Source organism: Poecilia formosa, unplaced genomic scaffold, assembly GCF_000485575.1.
Source record: "Poecilia formosa unplaced genomic scaffold, Poecilia_formosa-5.1.2 Scaffold41, whole genome shotgun sequence".
NCBI lineage: Eukaryota > Metazoa > Chordata > Actinopteri > Cyprinodontiformes > Poeciliidae > Poecilia > Poecilia formosa.
This window is the reverse complement of record NW_006799980.1, coordinates 2,651,468-2,670,038: the sequence shown is the minus strand read 5'-3', so window position 1 is coordinate 2,670,038 and position 18,571 is coordinate 2,651,468. Positions and strand designations below refer to the sequence as shown.

The window sequence follows — 18,571 nt, the reverse complement described above, 5'->3', positions numbered from 1 at the left end:
TCCTGCCAGTTTTGAGCCTTAGCCTGCTGCTCTTTCTGTTCTGCCTGGATTATTGTTTGTTTTCATCATTTCATTCCCTAAAACCTGGGTCCGCTGCATCTGCCTCATCACCTTGACCGCTTGTAGTGGGAAAATTTAACTGAATTATTAACTGAATCATTGCAAAGCAGTTTTAAGATGCATTAGCTCATGAAAGAGACTTCTGAAGCAGGTTCTCTGGCTTTAGCATTACAATGAAGTCATTCCTTTATCTCTCCTGGCTCCTAGTGAAGAAGACACATGTGCCTGCTGTCCAGTCTGCTGTCTGTCCTGCAACCAAGTAGATTATCAAACTATGCAATCGGAATATAAAGCTGTAAGCTGTGTTCTGCTCGGGGCTCTTTCTCCTGACTGCGTTCAGTGAACGTTCGAACGCTGTTGAGCCTTCAAATAAATACCGATTAAGAATATATTCTTTGTCTGGTTCTTGAAAACGTTTTGCCTCACTCTGGCTGGAGAGCAGCAGCTGCGTCTGCGTCGGTGTTCACCGTGGGGCTCCGTTGGCTCCGAAGCGGCTAACGAGGCTTTACATTCGCTCCACTACTGACAAAAATGACTCATTCCTCACGGCTCCATCGAGCTGCCGCTGAATATTGAAATCCGAAGCAAAGAAATAAGCCGGCATCTTTTTTTACTTAACGGCTTGTTTGTATCTTCCATCACTTCCGTGTTGCAGCGAGTTTCAAACGTTGCGCCTTCATTTTTCTTCTCTCTCCGCTGCTCTGTCTTGTCCACGCCCTCAGCCAATCAGTGAACAGCAGCGAAGCTTGCGTCACCTACCAAACCAGGGCTGGTCCGGCTGGCCCTGCTCTGAAGCAGGACCCTAAAAAGCAGGGCCAGCCCCGTTGAAAAGGGCTGGTGGAAACGCATTTAAAGCGAGCCGAGCCGAGCCGAGCCGGCCGAGTAGGGGATTGTAATGCCCAGGCATGTTGTAATTTCCCTTTAAATCCCTTTCCAACAGGGATTCAAAGGGAATCCCTGTTGGACATACATTTTGGACAGTCCCAAAATGTATGGGTGAAATCTCCAATCAGGCCACAACCCCTCCAACATTTGTCTGAGGTGCAGCCAAATCTAGATGCGAGAAGAGGAGTCCTGAAGAACCTCACTTTGATTTTCCATTCGAATTCTCATCTTGTCCATTAGTTTCCCATAATTTGCTTTAAAAAGTTGTTACTTGAGGAGTTATGAAAATTCTCCTTGAGTAACAGTGACTAGTGATATATTTAGTCTCCAGCAGGGGTGCTGCCAGGAATCTTGGGCCCCCCGCAGCTGCTGTTACGATTTCTTGAGTCTATCTGACCCATCAAAAGTGTCAAAGGCTTGCATCTGCGTTGCTTTCTTTGGTTCAACACTGATAATTAGCACAATATTTACTGCTCATGAATATGAATTTTACATCCAACAGTCGACATCCAGTATGCAAGTTGGTTGCTTAAATTTTTTTCTATTAGTTTTAACTTACTGAAATGTCTCTCCCCATGAGCAACAGTCAAAAGCAACATGCAAAATACACATAAATCAAAAAATGCTATGTAGTTGCATTTTATTCAAGCTGCAGCATAACTTTAATAAAAAAATGTTTTCTCCATATTTGTTAAAGCTGTCACGATGTCGTAGCAGTTTGAGACAGATAATCAGTGAAAACAATCAATCTCCTCCCTGAACTACTATTGCTAGCTAAAGTAATGCACCGTTCTGACCAAAATCTACCAATCAGTAGGACACTCTTAGCGCTGTCAATCATCCTCATTCACTAACTGCTAAATGAGCAGCACCACATGAGATTGTGATTGACGGCACTAAAACTCTCCTGCCACTGACTGGTTGTTTCTACCACTGGGAGATTAGATAGATTTTTCACAAATTATCTCTCATACCATTCTGTCACAACATAATGACAGTTTTAACAAATATGTGGAAAAAAATATTTATATAAAAGTTACTGCAGCTTTAATTTCACTCAGGATAGGAAGGGTCAGGAGGGACGTGGGTTAGAGCTGCTGCTGACTGACTCATCTAAGTGGTACAAGGGACAAGTTAAATATATGAATATCTTGGTAATTTTTTTCCTTAATTCATTAAATGCTAGTGAAAAGGAGGCAAATAGTAGTTTGTAGCTAAGCTAATTATGCTAAATGGTTGATAATCTCACAGTCTACCCACCTCTCGGAGAAAAACTGGGTTACAAATTGGCACTCTTGTCTTTTTCTCTTTCTCCCCCTCTATTTTTTTTTTGAAAACCTGATTTTATAACGTTTCTTAGCAGCATAGTAGCTGCCACAGTCATACGTGTCTTCTACTGACTGTGTGTGGATGTGTGTTTTTTGATCTGGGAGTGGGAACATTAAATTTTTACTGCTGAAAACAATCTTCGAAAATACAATATGATTAATTTTGTAATTGACAAGGCCCCTTTTTTTTTTTTTTAATTTCTATGAACAAAAAATAAATAAGTTGAGGAGGGCCTCCTGTTGGCCAGGGCCCCAAGAATTGTCATCACTTTCTCCCCTATACCGCGCCCCTGGTCTCCAGTATCTAAAGCGGGTGTCTTTACTTAGGTTTAACTGCAGAGTAACTGGGCCATGGTCACTCAATGTCATTGATTCAACGTTGTAGTCAATTATTTTATAAAAGTATTTTTGAGGAATGCAGAAGAAGTCTATCCTTGAATAACAATTATGAACTTTAGAAAAGAAAGTAAAATCCTTTTTGCTTGGGTTTTTAAATCTCCATGGATCCCCCAGTCCCAGTTCGGTTATCATATTGAATATTTTTGTTTTCCTGCTTTGTCCCCCCCATTTCTGCTGGCGTTCTATCTATTTTGGCATCACATACTGCATTAAAATCTCCTCCAAGTAGTAGATAGTGGGTATTTTTAATCTTTTTTCACCTCTGAGAGAGAAAGTAAAGAAAGTAATTATCGGAAGATAGTGGTGTTTGTGTTTTTTCTTGCCTAAAGAAACAAAATAACTATCCAACGGAAGATACTGGGTGGTTTTTAGCATTTCTACACCTTGAAGGAAAGAAATCCAGTGGAGAGACGCCTCACTGAAAATATGGGTTCCGGAACTTCAAAGAAAAATTTGGAGCAGTCTGATCCTGGGCCCAGCAGTTATATTTATGACCTAATGGCAAAAAAGAGAAATGTCAACGACTGTTTTACATGCTGAAAACAGAATTATGACTTTCCTAAAGGGGGAAACTTGAGTGGAAATCAACTGAAACAGGTGCAAACACAGCTTGATGAAAAATGGATATATATATATAAAATAGACAATGCAGCTACCTTTTCCCCTTTAAGACAAAGGGGTACTTGCTGCAAAATCTTCACTTCTCGCCGCCGCTGCTGACTCTTCGCCTCTCGCTGCCAGCCTGCCTTCAGCCGCCGCTGTCTCCTCTGTCCCCATGGTCATGGGGCTCCAGGCAGCCAGGCACCTTCTGACCCCACTAAGGGACAAGGGTGTAAGAAAATGAATGGATGGATGGATGGATGGATGGACGGACGGACGGACGGACGGACGGACGGACGGATGGCACCCAGAAATCAACTGGTTGATAAATCAGTGGGCCAATAAATGTATCTTATATTATATATGTATATAATGTAAACAGCACTGCTAGACATGCAATAAGTTTATAGCAGGTGTGTGAATGATCTAATGTTCAGACTGCTGATTGCAACCTGTCCACAATGTTAGCAGAACTAGAGGGCCCCAAAACCACATTTTGCTTAGGGCCCTATAGACTTGGGTTGGCCATGGGGTTACGTGCGCGTAAAGAAAAAGGTACAGGCGGCAGACCGGAGCTTCTGCTGCCCGTCAAATCACTTTCATCAAGAGACTTGCCTTATTTATGTGTGCCAACAGTACCGCTTGTGGCCACCAGGCGGCTGTAGAGGCACTCTGTGGAGGGGTTTTAGTTTGTCTGCACTTCATCAACAGGTGAAAAAAGTCATGAAAGACAAACTTATACAAGGGACACAAACAAAAAAATAAATGTACCTGAATGTTTTAAATGTGTTTAAAATATATGAATATATTTTTATTTTTAATCCATATTTTTTAACGTTGAGTTGTTTCAGGAGTTGGGGAAAATGCACCAATGAAAGAAAAGTATGCACATTTCTTCAGGTTTTCCACATTTTGTGACACTATAACCAAAACATTAATTGTTTTTTGTTGGGACTTTCTGAAATAGACGAATAAAAAATCCCAGTTAGCTTCTGTAAGTCTTTTTTTTTTATCTACCTACAGCTAAGAAGACTCATTTTAGCTACAAGTCCAATTAGCATTTTTGCAAATTCCTCTTCAAAAAGATAGCTTTTCAAAAGATTTTCTTGTATTTTTAGCTCCCATCTCACACATCATAATACTGCCACCACCACGTTTCACAGTGGTAATGGTGTACAGCATGTTTCCCTCCACATATACTAGGCCTCTGGCAAACTGCAATAAAAACTTATGAACTTTTTTTTATAAATATACTGAAAATAATTTCAATACACAGATACAAAATTCATAACGGATGAAAAATCAAATATATTGTCTTCTTGACACCTCCCTGAAAAGCTTCATGATTTGGCTCTAACTAAGAGAAAGAGACAAAACACACTGGTTAGTTTTCTAACTACAGAAGTAGAATATTCGGTCTGATTCTTCAGCATCGGTATCGCAGTGAAACCACTAAATTGGAAAAACTTATGCAGTCACCATGAATTACCTTCACCTTTTTCTGTCCCGCAACCTGAAAAATCCTGCCGTTTTTTTTTCACTTATTGCATTTTTCTTCCCTTCCTGCATCAGCTCATTGCCACTTTTTTTTGCTCATGTTTCAGTTGATTAATGTCAGAAACAGTAAGAGCAGATATAAGCAAGCTTCCTTTGAAAAATGTTTAGTTTGATCCCCTTTGGTTTTACTTTGACGGGGAAATATTCAATCCGTATCCACAGATACGGTCTCATAAATCAATGTTTTTTTTTTCTTTTTCTTCATCTGAGCGAAATCAAACACATGAAAAGAAGAAACTCTACTTTAAAAACGCATCTGAGTAAAGATCCAAAAGTGTCATGAAATCACTCTTCGGCTTGAATAATGACCTCTGGGGACCGAATTTATTTGTCTCAACAGACGGGTTTCCAGGTCCCAAACTTCCTTCTGGCTTTGTAGAACGGTAGAGGAAGTGTCATGCTTGGGGAAAGCTTTGATGGCTCTGGGACGAAGACATGTCAAATTGTGTGTTTATTTGTTGCTAAGTTTACTGTTTTCCTTTAACATCCTTAGTTCTTTGATGACATTTTAATAGGCTGGAGCAGAAAAACAATAGTTAACTATTCTTTCTAAACATTTTTCCCCCCACACTGAATAACTGAATTCAAATTGATCTCAAACTGGAGGTAGATTTTTTTTCTAAAGTTTTCAGATTATGATGCTGTGATAAAATAATATTAACATTCCTGTATGCAAACTATTAACCTTGGCAATCGCAGCTCTGGTTTAAAGGAACTGATGGTGTTAGTGTGCCCTCTGTAGGTTGAATGTGACAACAGTTTTATTTAAGATACACTTTCTTCAGTTACTGCACTTTTTTAATCTTTTTTTTTCTCAAAATGAGAAAATCACCTACTCAAGAAGAAAAACCACAAAGTGAGCAACTGTGAACGTGCACATCCTGAGGTGCTGTGTGTAAGTTTTTATTTCTTTGATCACCGAGCAGAGACGTCCAACACACGCAGGAAATAAAAACACACAGACTGATTACAAGACCCGTTCATCACGCAAAGCCTGCTAAATACTTCTAAAACAAACATTTTTTTCCCCTCTTGTACAACCACATAACTGAATACAATGTAGTGTTTTGGTAAAATCACAACAGTTTGATGGCTCCAGGAAAGGAAGAATATGTATATTTTCAGTTTTTAATGCTCTGTGTTTCACCTCATTAAAACAAAAACCCAGTCAAGACTCAGTTCAAGCCTGAGCGCCACAGTGTCGGCTTTAGACACACGTTCCCGCCAGGCCTCCCTCTAACCTACTATTAAATCAAACGCATGTTAAAATGATTTTGCACGCAGTAAAATCACACATAGAGGTCACTTCGACACTGAATTTGGAGCGGGTACACAACGCGCCGACGTCCTTTTCTGAACGCCAAGACGCACAAACACGGATGTTTCATCCACTTATCCTGACAGATACACTGCATAGTGGTTACTCGAACACACGGCTACACGATGTAAACCTGAACAAACACCGGCAACGTTCCACCTCTGGGATTTATTGCAGGTGCATTAGGAAGAAACTGTGATTTTTTAAATTTTTTTTTATTTGTGTAATTTGCACTCACGGACTCACGTTGATTGGAAGTTGCACGCTGTAAAAGAATCAAAATCTCTCGTGCTCCCTCAGTCTTTGCGCCTTGCAGTTTGCAGCAGCAGCAGCAGAATAATGGCCTATGAAATGCATTCCTGGATCCATTTCCATGCCAAAATGCAAGCGCTGCAAAGAAGGGTCAGTGGTTTTTACTTGTCTGAGTGGAACAGAAACAATGCAAATAAAACTTAGCATATCTTCATTAAACTGCAGAAGACCGTACGAAAAAGAAAAAAAAAAACAAGAGAGAAACTCGTGGTTCAGACCAGAATAATGCCACTTTCATTTAAGCATGACAAGCTTAAAGTTGTGCAAGGAGCCCACTTTTCAAGCTTTATGGGGTTTTTTTCTCTCCCCCCCCGCCCCCCACCTCCCCAAATTCCACTGAGTGGATTGTTTTGGTTTGAATTTGGGCTTCATCCATTTCTCTGAAAGCTGCACCCCGAGTTTGGCTGCATAGGAGAAGCTGTGAGCTCTAAACGATTCCTTCAGTGCACAAAGAACACGACGGAGTGAATATCAGCCGTGGTCAAACGGTAGACTCATCATCCGCTGGCTTAGCAACAGATAAGTTAAGATATATGTAAGATACACACACCTCTTTAGGAATCAGGATCCTATTTTTAGACTTTTCTCCCCCCAAATCCCAACTTGATTAGTAAGAGTTATCCACAGGATTCATCGCGAGGATTAGAATACCGTAAAACCAAATCTATGCTAATAAGACCGATGGGCGGTCTAGTTTGGACAACATAACTAAACATTTTTATGACTGGAAATATTGCCAAGCAGCCAAATTAGTGCGGTGAGCAATGGAAGCGTGAAGCAGCCTTCTTTTGGCCAGAAGGACAGAAGGAGGTTCAGCGCTCCTGCAGAAAGACTAATTAAAAAAATCCCTCTGATCTCGCTCGGGTTTTATCCAATCAGAACCGAGTCGAAGTACAGCAAAGGCAGGATGGAAAACTTTAGCTGTCAGCCAGAGCTTAATACCCTGCGCAGTCATAGTTTTCAGGCATCTGACCGTCTTCGGTCGGCAACGTAATCGCTCTATAACGACGGAGAGTTTGCATACAGCAGGAAAAACTGCAGGAAGAAAAAGTTTCCACCTGCATCAAAGTCGAGACGCTTCTCATCTCGGTTTTCCTCGACGTCTCGAGGAAAACTGAGATATCGAGACAAACAACAAACATTGAAGACTCTGGATCGCTGAAAGAGGCCGTGTCTTTCTCAGAGCTACAGTTCGACGTTCGGAGAATTCGAAAATACTTTATTGATCCCAAAGGGAAATTAAATATATATATATTAAATATTTTCATCTTTACATTTTTCATGTTTCAATGCCGCCAGGATGGCAGTTTTTAACAGTACATTTAATCTGGACCAGGGGTACAACAATAGCCAAAAAAAAACAAAAAAAAAAACACATAACCACGATACTATTACTGAAAATTTTGATGTCAATATCAGCTATGGTTATCTCACTTTTGCCTTTTTGTTATAAGTCTCTACCATTATATGAATTTTAGCATCGCGGCCATTAAAAATCTTCACCAGGTGTGCCAATTAAGCACCTTGACCTTTGCCAGGTCTCACTTTAGCTGGATAATGTTGGGTGTGTCTCCAACACATAGGTTTTACTCGCATGGGCCTTTACAGTAGCGTTGATCTGGTACATTAATGTCATGCCCTAAAGCGACCGCGTACTTTTCCAATCACCGACACGTAATAAACGAGTTACAGATTAAAGGAGCCAACATTAGCAGTAAACCATAAACTCAGTAAACAAGCTTCGTGGCATAAAACTGTACCAATAAAAGCACTTTATCAAAAAATTTTAATACGAAAAAAAAAAAAAGCCTAAACAATAAAAAAAACATGACCAGCATTTACACTAAATGGCGAGTTTCTTTTTCCACAGGAAGCCTTTAAAAACTCCCTCCAGACCTCTGTTTGTGTTGATTAGTGGATCTGAAAGCTGAATTTTGAGAGGATGGCTGAAGGGCAGATTAGTGCTGCTTTGTTGTTTTGCCCTTCAGGTGATGGTTTTCCAGAAGCTCTGCTGCCAAGTGACAACTATGAACACCAACGCTGCCAATTACCGGCCCACAACGACAGCAGTGGGCAACCATTACGGAGTTCAATCGAGGAAATGGCAGTAATGGTTCACCATAATGACTTTAGGGTCTACTAACACATAAAAACGTAGCGCAGTTATTTTAGAGCAGGTTTTGTTTTGTGTTTTTTATTACTAAAACGCTCGATCCTCTTGTTTGAGGTGATGTAGTGTTTGACAAAATGGCAAGTGGCTCTCGACAAAGTCTTTGTGCTTTTATATTCATGCATGATTTAATGCATTTTAATAAGTAATGTGGTGCTAAATTGTTGCTCTAAAAATAATCCCAATCAGCGACAGCAAATTTCTGAAGCAGACGGCTTTAGGTTTATTCTGATGAATCCAGATGTTGGAACGGCAGCGGAGGATAAAAGCTCTTTCAGGATGTGTTGAATGCTTTTGGATTTTTAGTTGAATTAATTTTAGCTAACACAGTGTGCATACAAGGAGGAGGCGAGATGTAATTTAAAAGTTGTATTAAAAGTCCATTAAAATGGTCAACTTTGCATCAAAAGTGTCATAACTTACCGAATGACACTTCATGACAACAGTCGTAAGCATTCATGAAGACTCCTTCATGTTCATGACAGATGTTACATCGTGTTTAGGAACATGTAAGTCTGATGCACAACCCGTCAAATAAAGTGTTACCTTTTCTTCCCATGGCATTAAATGTGATTTCTGCATCTAGAAACCTGGATTTTTGTGCATACAAGCGTTCACCCACACTTCTGAGTAAAACTGATTTTACATGGAATCTACTATATTGTTTTATGATGGATTATTCTGCCAATATCTTCCAAGTATTGCTGTGTAGCTTTAAGAGGGTATAATGTGGAGCTTGATTAAAAACAGATTTTCTACTAAAAACTACCATAAAAATACAGTTGTGGGAGGAAATTTTAAAAAGGCTGCCCTGATTTTTATTATTTATACAAAACAATGAAAAAAAAATTCATTTGGATATTTTTGCATAATTTTCATGGGTAATTCGAGCTGTAAAAAAAATGGCTTTAAGGTCCGACGGATAAATAATTAATAACTTAAGGTGCAAAAGGTTTGGCAAGAAAAAGCCACTGATTTACAAACCATCATGACGTTTTAAACAATGGACCGTAAAGTGAAGCTCTGCGTCGCCCGGACCGACTTCCTGGTTTTCAAAAGTCGCAGCGTCGGGGTTAAGGCTGTGCCAGGTGCTCCAGTGCCTCACCCTCGCAGCGCATGCAGTGGTAGCCTATTTTATCCGTGACATCGAAGCAGCCCTGGCTGAGGTAAAAGTCCACAGATGACTTGTTCCAGTCCAGAACCGTAAAGTTGAGCTGATTGCACCCAGCGGCCAGACCCAGCTGTAGGACACCAGAAGACATTAGCTAAACATTAGCGCTTTCTATTTTTTTTTACGTTTATTTTTTTTAACGATGCATCGATGTCGCTCACCTGTGCTACCTTGCTCATAAGTGCTTTTCCGATTCCCTTCCCTTAAAGGACAGAGATTCGAATTAAGATATATTGGTGCATATGGCTATATTATCAACAACAATCAATGAAGAAAATTATTTACCTCGAAATTCTGGCATCACGTACAAGTCCTCCATGTAAATGGCTCTTCCTGCCCAGGAGCTGTAGGAGTAGAAGTAAAGTGCATAGCCAATCTTCGTATGTCCTGAAAGCGAAACGTTAAACGTGTTCAGGGATTTCTTTACATTCAAACTCTGCTCTCTGAGTTTTTGGCACTTATTTTCCCTTATTCTTAATTAACCAAGCCCCCGATAGTGAGCTTTATCTCAATCCCTTTCTGCTTCCTATCCTAATAATAAGATTTCTTGACATTTACATGAAACACACAAAATCTGTCCACAAATGTTTCCCCAGGTCACATTTTGAACATCCCTGGTGTAGATCCTTCACACGTTAAAACGTCAGAATCAGAAACAGAGGGTGCACTTTCTTCTTCCCATGACTGTATGCAGCAACAGTATCTGTGTCAAGAGTCTTGGGAGTATCTAACGCAGAAGCATGCATTGCTGCCCCTCCTGACTGCTCAGTCAGACATCCGAGTCCAGCGGAGGGTGATCAGTGATGACTGCATGGAAAAAGGTCGAGCTGAGCAGCAGAGCATGTACTAATGAGCTCATTACTGCACACGGAGGAAGCAGTGCATCAGCTTTATTACGCAAGAGGTGAATAAAGGGAGAGGACGCATCAGCAGCATCCTGCTACATTACGTTAAGAGCACCGAGAAATGAAGCAAACCTCCCCTCATGCTCCCGTATCAGGTCCGCTCTGCTATTAGAGGACACTTGTTCTCACCTTCTTTGGTTCTGTGCTGTTCTGGCACCTCGGCGACAATGCCGTGAAAGAACGGATTCTTGGAGAAGCCATCCTGCTCCAAGTCTGGGAGAAGTTGACAAAGAGAGGCCTGAATGTGAGAAATCTGTGACTGTGTTTTCTCAAGTGAAGGGCGATAAATCCTGCTTATTCACTGCAATTTTAAATCTGAATGTTGTCGTCGGGTAATAAAAAAGGACGCAACACCTTGAAAACGTGCTTAAAATGCCGTTTATACATTTTGTCACGTTCCAGTCAGAAACTTGGTATGTAACTTATAAAACAGAAGGAAAATTATAAATGACTTTCCTATTTTTGCTTTTGTTTTTTTAAATTAGCATGTATTTTTATTTAGCTCCATTTACTACGGTTCCCCTAAACATACTCAAAACACAGTCACTCCCTTCAGAAGTCACGGTCTGAAAATGCACTCCACACTTTTCAGGTTTTTATGCTCATAACAGGACCAATGTGGAAAACAGTTAAAGTGATACAAATGCACTGTTGAGATACTGGCTCTGTTTAAATAGAGTTCATGAACATAGATGATGTGTTTGTAACAGATCAGCTTTATGGCTTTCCATCAGTCGTTTCCTTCACTGCTAAATACTCCAGCTGCCTGTTAATCCACATTAATATTGATATCAGACAATTTATTCCTTTCCATTAGCTGGAGAAACACCATGTGACCTCTGACAGCAAACAACCTCAGCATCTGGATGATTAATTCTCTTATTTTGATTATTTTAATTGTTATTTTTGATGTTTTCTCTTCTTATTGGTTGATAATTAGATATTCATAGGAGTCTTAAATAAAGTTTTCAGAATTAACTTATTTTTTATTTAGTGAGGCCCGGTAAACTGGCACCACCTGGGACATTCTTTCATACACCAATTACATAAAAAGATGGCTGTCACTGTAAAACCGCTAATGTAATTACCTCTCTGTGTGACTTTAACATGATCAGCCATCTTCTCGTACTCTGCCAGCTCCTGGGAAGGGGGAAACAAATGTTTACATCAGTTGACATCATCATACGCGTCTTTTCAGGTCTTTCAGCTCACATGAAGCCTGCTGGCAGCAAAACCCCAGAGCGCCAGCCAGCCGTGGTCACAACCAGGGAAACAAAAACAAAACTAGCATTTGCAAGCTTAATAAAACAATACCACCGGCTGGTTTACAAAAACGCATCTCCTGACGTAAGCCGGAGTAATTACGCCGCTCGGTCCGCACGTGCGCACGTGCCTTGCTCACCCTGATCATCCGCGCGATGTCCTTGCAGTCCTCCACGTTCGCCGCTCTGATGGAGAAGTCCATGTCCGCAGATGGATGCGCCGAGCTGCTGCTGCTGCTGCTGCTGCTGCTCAGGCGGGATTTAACTGGGAAGAGTTTGACTTTGACCCGCCGTCCACTGCTCGACCTCAGTAGCAGGCTGGAGACGGAACCGATAGCGCCCTCCCCGCCCCGCAGGAAGGAGGCGGCTGGAGGAAGAAGCAGTCCCCCACTTTCACACTAAAAGATGCTCGTCCTCATCAGAACTAGATTTATTTCTTCTTCTTCTTTTGTATTAATGAAGCATAGTCCGAAACAACACGCAATGAATTCCTGCTCCTGCTTGAACCTTTATTATCAGGCGGTTATTCACTATTACTGTGATTTTTTTCTCCCCCCTTTACTCTGAAATAGTAAAGGAAATTGTTTAAAGGGCAAGATAATTTTTTTTTAAAAACACCCCAATACCAATACCCCCCTCTACGCAGTTACTTAAACCATGCCGTCTCTTCCTCTTGCAGTGCTCACTTTGATCCTCTAGGTGGTGCTGCAGCCCGGTTTAACTAATCGAAGAAAAAGAAGTAATGCACAAAAAAGTAGTAAATGTTCATAGAGAACATCTATCAGGACATAAAACTGGAAATTGTGAAAGTTTTTTTTTTTAAATGTCATATCTAAATTTGTTTAGGAGAACAAAAATAACCCCAATCTGTCAGCTGTTGCTGAACTAGAGAGCTCTGTCAGTGTCAATCTGCTGGATTATAAATCCCTCCTCCCAGCAGCTGTTGCTCCCGACAGGCAAAAACTCAGTAAATGTTTACACTTCTGCTGTTTTTCTCATTTCAAATAACATTTCCTGCTGTTATTTGCAGTTTTTTCCCCACTTCTTGTAAATAGTCTGTTTTTTTTTTGTTTTGTTTTTATCTTTGAACAACTGCAATTTCTTACTTTCCTACTCAGGTTCATATTTTTTAGAGTCAGATTTTTAATAACTGTACAGTATTTTCTTATGCTATAAACTTACTCTTCCTGTCGACTGTTGTTCTTGGTCTCTGTTTTATTATTTTTATCATTGTGTAAATCTACATGCTCTGACTTGCCTGTGGCTGCGCTGCTGGTACTCTTGAATTTCCACTCAGTTCACATACAATTAATCCCAAACGTATCCCCACACCTGGCAGATATAGATTGAAAACTGTATGTGGCAAGTAATGACACAAACATCTCTCAAAGGACATTGAAACATATAAAACAAGTATTAATGTAAAAAAAAAATGGGTCTTTTTTTTTTACATTTCATTGAAGATGGCATGTCAAAATATTTGAGGTAATTAGTAGCATTTCAGCAGGCAACCCCTGAATAATAAAGTTTTTTTTTTTTTTTTGCAAATCTCAGATATTTTTGAGATTATATGATGATGATGTCAAATATTTGGGACTGAAAGATCTCTTTCCCATCATCCTAATCTACAGCTCTCTCCAGATTCCCTATCAGATTAAAGCTGTCGAACTCTGACTGGACCACTCCAAAACCAAATGGTCAACTTGAAAGGTGTTCGGATAAACGTTAGCTTTATCTGGCAGATCCAGTTAATCCAGATTTACACTGGATGAAGACACCAGAGGAGTTATATACTGCAGGTGAGGTACTAACTCCAAGAACTCAGAACCTCATTTTAACTCCAAGTCTTTACTGTAAGGACAGAGTAACACTTATTGCCTGTAGGGGGCGTAGTGGTCAAATTTAGTTTTGACAAGAGCAGCTTGTTTTCTGAGGCAACATGAGTGTAATAAATAACTCATAATGACAGACTTTTGTTGAGAATTAGACCCAAATTATATATATAAATATTTGTTGAAGATGACATTTGTCTGCGTTTCTGTATGTTAATAATACAGTAAAAAAAAAAAAAGATGTTACTCACTCTTTGACAAATTCTTTGGGTTTCTCTATATTTCACAGTGAATAAATTCAAGCATCGCTCATACTTTCCTTTTTTAATTCATACTGTTTGAGTGTTTTAGAAAAGGTTTTGGAAAAGGTTTAATCACAAGTTTGGTGAAACAGGCAGGAATGATGACAAACATTGTGTATATGTCATCAAACTGTGAATCCCCCAGAACCAAAAATGAGGATGATCTCATTATTTTACACAATTGCAGACAAACCCAAGAGCAGCACTAGGGGCAACTACAGAGATACACTAGAGGAACTGTGAGCCGACTGCTGTTTGAACGAGAACATTTTATCAACTCAGTTCATGCTATAATGTTTATAGTTTACTGCTTTTGACTTTTCTTGGTGGATTATTCACCACACAGGAACAAAATGAGAATGTTGTTCAAATGTTTTTTCTTTTCCAGAAATCTGCCATGTGAATTTAGATTATTGAAACAAACTGTGATCATACACGGATTGGGTTTTCATTCTGCATGAACATTCATGACTTCCTTCCATGAGATCCAAAGTTAAAAAAATGTTTGTTAGTCTGACCCAATCACACCAAAATGGCACAAACATCACCTATTGACCAATTCGTCTGCATGGGATTAAAACATGATTCAGTTCACATTAGGAATGAGTCAACTTAACTAAGAGGAACTTGACTTCCCTTTTCCAGTTTTTAGTGTTTTTGTCACTCAGCTTTGATGACAACAAGTTCAGGTTTTACCTTAGAAATAAAGAAATACATATTCTATTTAAAAAAAAACTGAATGCATTGCATGCTTGACACAATAGCTGTACGTGTGCTGGTACAGTTTGTCTTTTATTTTAGTATTGCAGCTTTGTTCAGTTTTTTTTTTTGTAAGTGTGTTTTTAACAAGTAACAGGCAAGTTACTATTATTTATTTTGAAGCTATCTTAAGTAAACACTGAAACAAACGTAGATTTCTCTTCTCTAGACAATATCTATCCCTATAATTTACAAATAAAAATAAAAAAATCAACCAGTTTCAGTAGTGGTTTGTGCAGCCATCTTTATCTTCCACACTTCATCAAAAGTTGTCCTTTTCTCTAAAATTGCATAAGTTTGCTCATGGAGCCAAAAATAAACATAATTTCTATTCCATCTAAACTTTAACTTTACATCACTGATCGAAAGTATGATGATATGATTTGGTTTAAATTTTAAAAAACTGCAATCTAAACGACCAATGAACTTTGTTTTATTTCTAAATTGTACATTATTTCATTTAAACACCGAAGCTCACTTTCCCTGTGTAATCATTACATTAAAGTGTAAAATGTTTCGCGTGTGAAATCTGCTGTAGCCTAATAATTGCAGGGTGATTCACAGTTCGGATATGTCTTACGCCATCAGGTATGCTAACCCGGTTGAGGTTCAGTGCGCTGACTGTCTAACTAATACGTCTCCCTCACTGCTTTCCCTTGCAATGTGCCGATTCTGGGCACATGTTGCAGCATAAATAGGAGGCTCTGGTCGCTCGAAGCTAAAAATAACCCTGGTGAGCTATTTGTCACAGCGTACGGCTTTCTTTCAGAATCCAGGGTGGGGAGGAAATGAGCAGAGAAAGGGGAATTTTATTTATTTTTTTTTTCTGGGCTCACCTCAAAATGCTCGGTGGTCAGCTTTTCTACATAGAAAAAAAAAGAAGCAGAAAAAGGCAGCCTGTGTGGCTATTAATAGCTCCAGAGAGAGACGATGTGTCTCTTTAAGACTGACTAATGGCTCCTTTCATGCGACGCAGGCAGAAAAGGCATAACGTTGCCACCGTTTTTCATCAGCGGCCTCTGCGGCACCGCTGATGACGTGCGTGAGACGCCCCTGACTGTTTTTACAGACGCAGACGGGGCCTCGGAGGCAGCCAGGAGTAGAGACATTGTAGCCAATGTTAGTCAGTCGAGTGTGAGTAAGAAACAAGCGGGGTCTTTTACTAAGCCTACGCACATTGTAACAATGCTGGAAATCTCAGAGAAAGTGATCGTTTGCGTCCAAGTGCTACGTCATTTCCAAACGTCTCCTCATTCCCCCGCGCCTCTGAATAACGTGGAGGAAAGCGTTACATCCGTAAACCCCCGGAATACTTTTGCGTTTCTTAAACTGAGGTTACGCGGTGACGTTTCGGATAGTTTCTTTGCTGTAGATGGTTCCACATCAATTTAGCTAATTTTGAGCTCTCTGGAGATTATAGCCTCTCGTACATCAAGTTGGTCAAGTGCCACACGTGAGCTTTTGAGGAGGCGTCGAGTGTGAGAAACCTTTACATTGCAGGTTTCTCACATGAACTCTATCGTTTGTGTCCCATTTCAGAGGGTTAAAGACATATTGTTGGTGTTTTCAGCCTTGTCAGTGCTGTTCTGTTCTTTTGCTACCTCTTCTTATCCACTTGTTCCTCTGGAAGCACAGAACAAGAAACATAACAGAAATCTCATAACGAAGCTCTTCTCTGAATAGCCTCAATTTTCTAATTATTAAAAGAACATTTTGTACGCCGACACATAACCGCAGAGTATCCGTGTACGTTTCTTGGCCGTCAAGTGTTTTGATACATTTTTGCGAAGGACATTTATCAAAGCACCTAAAGTTTTGTGGCTAAATAATTTAGCTTGTGGTTCTGATGTGTTGGAGTCACATAACCACATTTCCATGAGTGAAAAGGCCAAAAATGTCCAAACTGAAGCCTCTTCAGGGTCACAGAGCAGAAGTTAAGCTTAGCCTCTGTGACCTGAATACAGTCTGTTCTTATTTGTTTTGGTTTTTTTGGTTTATTTTCCATTATCTTTGTCCATCTTTGAGTTTCCCATTATTCTCCCAGTCCAAGTCCTCATTGTTTTCGACGCTGTTTTGTTCTTTGGCTTTTGGACGTGTGCCCACGCCCCGCAGCTTTTGGATAAGTTTGTTTGTTTTCAAACTCACTTCCCAATCTGTGGAATGCCTGAAAGGATTTTGTCCCCAATCCTGACTTTGACTTTTTGTCCTCAACTCTTTCTTCAAGTCTGTGTCTCTACTCTGTGTAGAAATCTTACGTATGAGTTAAACATTTTGCTCCTTTACTTCCTCCTTCCCACAGTCAAGAACAGAAAACAGATTAGAATATGAATAGATTCATATTCACAAACAAAGCGGATGTGGAGAAGGAAGCGTTCTTAAGATCAGAGGAAAGGGTCTTAAACACTGCTCTGAATTGATATGATTTTACATTGCAGGTTTCTCACATGACCTCTATCACAATGTTGCTAAATGCCTTATTTATCCTGACGCACTCAGAATAATCTGAACGCTATAAATGGAGAACAGTTGTGAAGCAATGGAGACAGATCCACCTACAATCAGCGTAGGTTTCCTGACTCATTGGTCAGTCATGCATTATAAGTGTGAATTTTGTCTCATCCATGTTCTTTTTCAAGTCTTAAGAGGCTTTAAAATCATAAAAAAATTAATTGTATGTTCATCATATCCTTCTTCGGGAAGTGTTTCTTTTTAATATGGCTCGCTGCCCAGAGCAGCATTGGCCAGTGGGGGCTTTGCATTTGGTCAATTCAAAATTCAAAATATGTACAATTGTTGGACCTGAACTGGGTTTTTCTACATAGAACAGAGTTTTAAATAAAATTTGATATGCTTTTCAAGGTTTCCCCCAGAAAACGTGCTAAGTGTGGTAGTTGTGGTGCTCAGCCAGTCATTCATCCAGCGGCCCGCCGTGTTTTTGAGTTAAACCTTTTTAAAGTTGACGGGAAATTTGAAAAATAATGATAATTATGTTATTGGAAAATTGGAAGACTAATACCTGAACACCATCTAAAAAATCTTTACAAAATGCAAACATAAAAAAAATGTAATAAATAAACAATGCTTAGCCTGGTGAGGACATAAGTAAAGCCTGGTGGCCCGCCAGGCTTGTAACACACTGAATGGAGCCCTGCTTTTATTGTATTTGTGAAAACACACAAACAGGGTGCATGTGGTCATCGTAATGCTTTCTTAGCAGCCTTTGATGTACTTTTTTTTTACAACACAACCCTAAACAGATCAGTTTCTGATAAGATGCAGTGTAAAAAAATAAAAATAAATAAATTGTCGGGATCCAGACGTGCGTTTGGCTGTTTGTGGTTCAGTGGGTGGAGAGGGCAAAATCGTGGGTCTTGGCCAAGGCACCATTCATGCACCACACACCACTGTTGACAAATTGCAATGATTACAGGCTACACAGTGGAGCATTTGGTAGCACTGAGGGTCCTGAATCCTGGCCTGGAGTCTTTTTCTAAAGACTTTGCATGTTCTGTAAAAACTTGACACATGCCTTGACACAAGGCATTTGTCTGCTTAATCTGACTAATTAAAGAACGAGCAATTTGATGAATTAAAATAAAGAAATCCAAAAAATTCAGACACTGAATCTTTGGCAGCATAATTATGTACATAAAGATGTACAAAACAAGAAATAAAGCAACACCATTACGCATATGTACACTATGATTATAT

General features: G+C 39.8%; 1 protein-coding gene across 3 annotated transcripts; it reads right to left on the bottom strand.

Moving 5' to 3' along the window:
- Window positions 1-5,858: 5,858 nt before the first annotated feature.
- LOC103137561 (diamine acetyltransferase 2) lies at window positions 5,859-12,462 on the bottom strand. Of its 3 annotated transcripts, none has more exons than XM_016671071.1 (6): window positions 12,108-12,462; window positions 11,794-11,845; window positions 10,835-10,918; window positions 10,086-10,187; window positions 9,962-10,002; window positions 5,859-8,355 (listed from the first exon to the last, which is right to left on the bottom strand). In XM_016671071.1, the coding sequence occupies exons 1-6, from the start codon at window positions 12,168-12,170 to the stop codon at window positions 8,269-8,271; spliced, it is 429 nt and encodes a 142-aa protein (XP_016526557.1). In that variant the 5' UTR covers window positions 12,171-12,462; the 3' UTR covers window positions 5,859-8,268. The 3 variants fall into 3 exon arrangements, with proteins under 3 accessions (XP_016526557.1, XP_007551417.1, XP_007551418.1); XM_007551355.2 differs by lacking the exon at window positions 5,859-8,355 and adding an exon at window positions 9,491-9,870 and having other exon boundaries at window positions 12,108-12,423; XM_007551356.2 differs by lacking the exons at window positions 5,859-8,355; window positions 12,108-12,462 and adding exons at window positions 9,491-9,870; window positions 11,918-12,031.
- Window positions 12,463-18,571: the final 6,109 nt, after the last annotated feature.

What these genes read in the sequence shown, in the direction of transcription:
- LOC103137561 (XM_007551355.2), bottom strand. Translation starts at nt 12,170, where the DNA reads ATGGACTTCTCCATCAGAGCGGCGAACGTGGAGGACTGCAAGGACATC. An exon ending in TGTTAAAGTCACACAGAGAG is followed by an intron (nt 10,919 to 11,793) that starts GTAATTACATTA and finishes AACTTCTCCCAG; the next exon opens with ACTTGGAGCAGGATGGCTTC. An exon ending in ACAGCACAGAACCAAAGAAG is followed by an intron (nt 10,188 to 10,834) that starts GTGAGAACAAGT and finishes TTTCGCTTTCAG; the next exon opens with GACATACGAAGATTGGCTAT.